We start from the raw sequence: 6,836 nt of genomic DNA, 5'->3' as shown, positions 1-6,836 counted from the left end.
AAAAAATAATATATATATATATATATATATAGAGAGAGAGAGAGAGAGAGAGAGAGAGAGAGAGAGAGAGAGAGAGAGAGAGTTAAATATATATACATGTCTAAACTAGTATAATAAAATTAGTATTATATTATCGGTTTCTTTCAAAACAATTACGCTAACTTCCGTAAGACCGGCCGTCTTTAATAGCATCTTGTTGATGCTATATGTTATATGTTATGTTAATATAAATAATATTAAGTAAACTATGCTAAAAAATGTTTAAACACAAATAAGAAACGAAAGCCATTTTGGGTCAAGGCTTCTTGGTGCTGAGTAATATTCATGTACAAGCAAATATCAATTCTATAAATTGTGCACCGATTCGATTTGTTGAATTTAAAAAAAAATCATAAAGAAATAATTTCACAATTATATTTCAGTTCGTAGTTTTCTTCTCTAATTTATGTTAATACGTAAACATGGAATACTACAAATATATGTTAAATAATTACCTTTATTATTTTAAGTATGTTTTTCGACTTCTTTTTCCCTAGCTTTAACTGTAAAAACAATTAATTTATTACATTTAAGTAGACATGTTACTTTAAAACATCTAGTCTTTTACTAGAGATATATGAAACTATGTTAGAATATTATGTGTTATGTCATATATATATATATATATAAACACAAATATGAGACGAAAGCCATTTTAGATCGAAGCGGGTCTTAGTAATGTTCATATGTGATATATAAATATAATTATATCAATTCTATAGACTATATGCATTGATTCGGTTACTTGGACTTGGAACACAATCATGAACTGAAATGAGAATCTCGTAATTATCTCAGTTCATGGCTTTCTTTTTCTTCTCTTATTTGTGTATATATATAATACTACAAACTACACTATGTTAAATAATTACCTTCATTAGTATAAATATTTTCTTCAACTTCTTTTTCCATATCTTCAACTGTAAAAAAAATTAATTTATTACATTTTATTTAGGGGCCTATTCAAAAAGGAACATCTTATGTATACATATGATACTACAAATACATATTAAATAATTACCTGCGTTATCGTGAGTATTTCCCTAAACTTTTTTTTTCCTAGCTTTAACTGTAAAAAAATTAATTTGTTATTACTTCTAATTTAAGTTAACATGTTATTATTTCTAATTTTTTATTGTAGATATTAAACTTATATAATGTTAGGAACAAAAAATCGTATGAATTCTTCTTGTAAATATTGAAGTAAATTTTTCTATACTCATGCGTTTAACAGATTAATAAAATGTGTATAAAATCTTTTGTAAACGTATAAATGTATAATAGAATTTGTAGTGTTCTGCAATTTCAACTTATATTTACTATACTAAGAAAAAAATATAGTTAATTTTAATAAATATTTAGCTCAATACTGCCAACTAAACATTTACTTACAGTAAGTAAATATTTGTTCAATAAAAAAAAGATTGTTAAATCAAATTAACATTTCTTATATTCAAATAAATATATCTTTATATTTAATAAATATTTAGTTGGTAGTATTCAACTGAGTTGTATTCAACACGCGCGCATATGCGTGTAAAAAAATAATATTACCTTCGTTGAAATTGCTCTCTCGTTCGTCTTCGCCTCTCTATCTCTTTTTTCGATATGGAACTCAGAAGTTGAAACTAATTAAGATTAAAGAAGTAAAAAAGATTTAATTTATTATTATATTTTAAATGGTAATTTATTATTAATTATTTGAATTTACCTGAATTAGATACTGAAACTTCTTCTGTAAGCAAATCAGTATATATTTCCTCATCTTCAACACCAAGATCTAAATTTGAAAAATTAATTACAAAAATTATAAAAAGCAATTGTAATTATAAAAATATGTAAATACATCATATTACAAATAAATTATATTTATCTACATAATTGATTCTTTGTTACGAAACAAGAATAGTTTAAATCTGATGAAAGATTGTGGTTCAATAAAATTAATACAAATTTAATATATGTCATGGTCATATGAGTAAAATAATTCTATATATAAAAATTCTAATTCAAAAATATAATTTATAAAATATACTGTAACTGCGGTGTACCTTATGTTGATCCAAATTTAAATATTTACCAATCAATGATGACATTTGATGTTGCTGATAATTCATTTCATTATCAAAAACTTGCAAAAATTGTTCTAAAGAAAAAAGACCAGAAGATAAATAATTTTGTGCGTCTCGTATTTTTATATTTCTAAACATGCTGGACGGAAAACGGATGTTTGTCATTTGTTGACCGTTTGTTACACGATCATAATTGGTTTCTTGATTCATAATTAGTTTAGAAACATTATCTACAAAAATTTAAATAAAAATTAATTACATTGGGAGTAATTATTAAGTATTAAGTAAGATTAATAATTTAACTACCGTAAGTAGGTGACTTGGGACATGTATTTTTGTTAAATTTAATCGTAAAATCTATCCATGAGTCTCTAAAGAAAGTTTAAGTTTTACACTTCCTTTAGAGACTCATAGATAAATTCCATGATTGAATTTAACAAAAATATGTGCTGTCCCAAGTTATCTACACTGTCTCGAGTCACCTATACTTGCGGTATCCATTTAATCTTTATATTGCTATGTAACATTTCGTAAAACATATAGGATTTGTATTATCAGTAAAGTATTATATTATACGTACTTAAAAATATCCATAAATTTGGATGAACCGTTTGCATTTTATGTCCCATGATATTATGAAATGATTCTACAAAGTTAGTGGTCCTATTTGGGCAGCGATATACGCAAACTTTTTCTAATATCGGGAGCCATGTACTTTTCATATATGCCATAAAAAGCAACATATTAGGATAAAAATAATATTCTTTATTTGTAATTATTTGCATAAGAGTTAAACCTTGTGAAAACATTTCTGGTGGTGCTAATGCTAACGCCATTGCTATGGACACTACCTTATGCGGTACGGTAAGTCCTAACTGTATCCATTTTTTTAAAACTGCCTACAAATACAGAATATGAGCAAATTGGTAAAAATATAATTTTAAATATTATTTATAAGTAAAGTATTTTATGAAAAGTTACTATATGAAAAGTTTTTTAAATACTCTAATAAAGTTTTATAAATAATATAATAACAAAAGTGAATAAAAAATTAATTGATACAATATTTATTTAAAAAATGATTTATTTACTTGGCAATAATGAAACCAATAGCCATATAGAGATGCCTGAGGAAATTGTGTATGAAGAGTATTCATTAATACTTTTTCATAATCCATTATTATAAAACGTAAATTGTTTTGCAACTTAGGAATCAATTTAACTATTTCTTTCCATATCGAATTGTAAACAAATTCTGTTTTCGCTTCACATAGAATAAGTAATACTACAACACCCTAGAAGATAATATTACAAAATTATAATATTATAAAAGATTGCACACACACAATAAATATATATAATAATTTATTGTATAATACCTTCTCCATGTACCGCACATGTACTGAAAATAATTTGGCAAACTTTGGCATTCTGGGTATAGCCTAAAATAACACGTGTACATGTACACACACAAACATATCGTATATATTGTATTTTGTATATATATTCACAAATATTCTAATATTTGTGAATATATACATATTTATTAGTCGTATTTAAACAAAATATTAGCAACAGCTACTTACGGGAAACGTTCCATTTACATAAATTTCAGAACTCTTCTCTAATAATTTTAAAAGTTTATCAGTAGTGAAAATATATGAATATTTGTTGTCTTCAGATATAATGCAGCTTTTATAAACAGGTTTTGTAAATTCATATTCTTTAAGTAAATCATTTAAATCACAAACATTTGAAGGTACTGGAGGTCGCATTTTAACTTTTTCTCTTGATAACAGAGTTTTCATTGCATTATATGAAATATTTGCTGCTGCACTTTGATTCTTTTGAGAAATTGTATCATATATTTCTTTGGATGTTGCAGTGGTATGTTTAGACATTTGAATCATTTCTCTTTTTAATTTGAAAACATCTATAACATGAGGCTCATTTGGATGATTATGCGTATTTCCTAAAATAAATTTTTCATTTTGTACCATTAATACGCCTCTACATAAATGACTGCGTCTTCTTGCACAGCGATATACATGAGTATATCTTTTATCAATATTATATTTATATCCCTCATATACATATATAAAACTGTCTCTCCTTTTTCCAGGTATTACTTCCATTTTAATACTGTAAAAATAAAATATGTCTGTTGTATCCAGTAAAAAATTTTTCGTATAAGAACATTTATTGTGTTGCTCCCTCATGTAGAAAATAAAAATATCAAGTTAAAGTAAAATACTTACAATGTGATCTTGGCGCTTCCGCTTTTTTTCGTTTTCAGCTCATTAAGATTAAGGAATGATTACTGTTAAGAATTTTCAACGTATTTTCGGTTAGATCAAATCCATTTTAATTGACTTTTGTTTACTAGGATGATTATTTAAAAGCGAAAAACTTACCAATGTAGGAAGAGTAATATGAAAAGCAACAAGTATTGTCTCTTTGTGATGACAAATTTCTCATCACGCAGATTTCTCAAGTACAATCTTATCGTCAATTTGATTGCTTCTCTTTATTTCAGATATAAATATATAATGTATATTTATCTCCTTCTCTCATGGCAGTATATGTTAAAATTAAAAAATATATGTAACTTTTTTTATTCACAATAGCTAAAGTCTGAATTAAAACAACACCTTCGACAACAAAATTTTATATATGTCGAAAGTATAATATTATAGGTACAATGATTTTGAGTGTAGCTGAAACATAAGTAAAAAATATGTATTTATCTGTTTTTACAGTGTTATAATACTGATTGTGTTCAGCAGACCAATCAGATTTTAGATCTAGAAGAATACATCAATAGCAGCGAATACTCATTCAACTGTTGAATCTGCTGAACGCAATCCCTGAAATTTGAATGTCAACGACAACAACACTATTTTATATGTTACTTACACTATATGTTAAAAATCTTATGTAAAATTACTGAACAAAATAAATTTAAGAAAACCTTAAATATGATTTAAATTTGACTATGGATATGGATATATGTGAATTCAACATATTGCATTTCGAGTATTGTACGCTACGCGAATCCTACATTTATGAGTACCATGATTAGGAATGACTTTTAGACTATACCGACTAGATTACCACTATATGATATGATGATACTAGTAGTAATAATTGAAGCCGAATTAATACTGAGGTTGTCAATTGTATATCTTGAAATCAAAGGTAAAAATTACAAAAAGCAAAATTCACTAAAATATTTATAACTTCATTGATCAAAAGCTAGTGAATTCGCTCACTTCTCTAATTATTATTTCATTTAAAGATGCATTTATGTACATATCAAAAGTTTCTTTAATTTAGCCCTTTCAATCTTAAAAATCTATGAAATTAGGCTTATTTGACACATTTTTGCATGCAACGAAAGAACTGGCAGAAAAAAAGCTTTTCTTTATAAAGCGAGATAGTAAATGTTAAAGTTTTTTTTTCATTATAGTCTCTCTAACAAGGGAAATAGATGCATTCATTTCCTACCTTATATCAACAAAACACAACGAATTTCTTGTAGCAATTCTCTTTTCCATTCGTATTTTTCTATATATGAAATTTCCTATTAACAATTCTTTTTTAATCCGTAAATCGGAAATTAGCTTCTTAAGTACAGAAAACTTTTAATTCATATATGTAAGATATAAGTGGAATCGAATTGGGTCGAAGTTCGAACTGGTTCGAACTCGAAACCTGCTGAAACGATTCGATGCCCCAATCGTTCTTCTTCTGAATTTCCTATTTGGTTTTTCCGACTCAAGAAAAAGGATCACAGTTCATCCATGCGATGAATTTGGATTCGAAGATCCTGTGATAGCCTCTTCGAGAAATGCCTCACTTTTGCAAATTTTATTTCTTAAATCCTTAAATTCTTCTTCTTCTTCTTCTTAAGAAGATCCCTACTTGGTTTTCCGATATTTCTTAAGTTTATGCAGATTCATGTCGCAATCATTAGGGCCATTCCACACAACTTGCATAGCCGCATAATCATTAGCGTGAAGAAAATTATCCAATCACATTTGTCATAAAGATAAACGTAAAATACGATTGGATAATTTTCTTTATGCATATGTTATGCGGCTATGCAAGTTGTGTGGATACACTCTTATGACCGCAGCAGACTCTCGAATTAAGGAAATCAATCAATCGAAATCCTTCTTTTTTAGGAAATAAGAGGAAAGGAAAGATTCTGATATTAATTGATTCGTTTATGCATTGTGCATTATGCATTATGCAAAAGTCTGTGCTGCGGCCTTTAAGCTGGAAACACAATAAAAAGCACAAGCAATAGGAACAGGAAGTAACCAATTTCAACCTATCAGAAACCATATACTAGAATGGACGCTTTCTGATAGATTAAAATCTCTTATTTCCTGTTTCTATTGCCCCGTGCTTTTCATTAGGCCTGTTTTCTTTAGTTGAATTTTTACACCAGTTCATCTTTCTTCTTCTTCTTTTCGCCCCTATCTTAAAATGAAACGTATACGGAAGTCTAAGGAGATACTACAGTATACGTTACGTATTATCCTAGAATTTCGTATACGGTTCTTTTCAAAAATTAGGAACTTTGAAGAGAAAAGAAAAAAAGATGAAAACTGGTGCAAAAGTTCAGCTAAAAAGAACAGATCTATTGTGTTTCCAGCTTTATCGTTATGGCTCCTATACATCAGCGCGATAAAAATTGACGAATATCAAGCGTCCATT

At 27.3% G+C, this 6,836-nt stretch overlaps 1 protein-coding gene across 4 annotated transcripts in view; it reads right to left on the bottom strand.

Moving 5' to 3' along the window:
- LOC108754190 overlaps positions 1-4,673 on the bottom strand; it is a 5,983-nt gene extending 1,310 nt beyond the window's left edge. For 2 of the 4 annotated variants that reach the window (XM_018496315.1, XM_018496318.1), the window contains exons 1-12: positions 4,526-4,673; positions 4,370-4,431; positions 3,698-4,253; positions 3,491-3,553; positions 3,203-3,406; positions 2,692-3,010; positions 2,120-2,341; positions 1,751-1,819; positions 1,594-1,667; positions 1,061-1,108; positions 912-959; positions 495-542 (exon numbers count right to left, since the gene is read on the bottom strand). In XM_018496315.1, the coding sequence (XP_018351817.1) occupies positions 495-542; positions 912-959; positions 1,061-1,108; positions 1,594-1,667; positions 1,751-1,819; positions 2,120-2,341; positions 2,692-3,010; positions 3,203-3,406; positions 3,491-3,553; positions 3,698-4,246 (1,644 nt within the window). In that variant the 5' untranslated portion in view covers positions 4,247-4,253; positions 4,370-4,431; positions 4,526-4,673. Of the gene's footprint in view, positions 1-494; positions 543-911; positions 960-1,060; positions 1,109-1,593; positions 1,668-1,750; positions 1,820-2,119; positions 2,342-2,691; positions 3,011-3,202; positions 3,407-3,490; positions 3,554-3,697; positions 4,254-4,369; positions 4,494-4,525 lie in introns of those variants that run through there. The other 2 variants (XM_018496317.1, XM_018496316.1) reach the window with 2 other exon arrangements.
- Between the last annotated feature and the right edge of the window lie 2,163 nt (positions 4,674-6,836).

Source organism: Trachymyrmex septentrionalis, unplaced genomic scaffold, assembly GCF_001594115.1.
Source record: "Trachymyrmex septentrionalis isolate Tsep2-gDNA-1 unplaced genomic scaffold, Tsep1.0 scaffold78, whole genome shotgun sequence".
Classification (NCBI taxonomy): domain Eukaryota; kingdom Metazoa; phylum Arthropoda; class Insecta; order Hymenoptera; family Formicidae; genus Trachymyrmex; species Trachymyrmex septentrionalis.
This window is presented reverse-complemented; position numbering and strand designations above follow the sequence as displayed.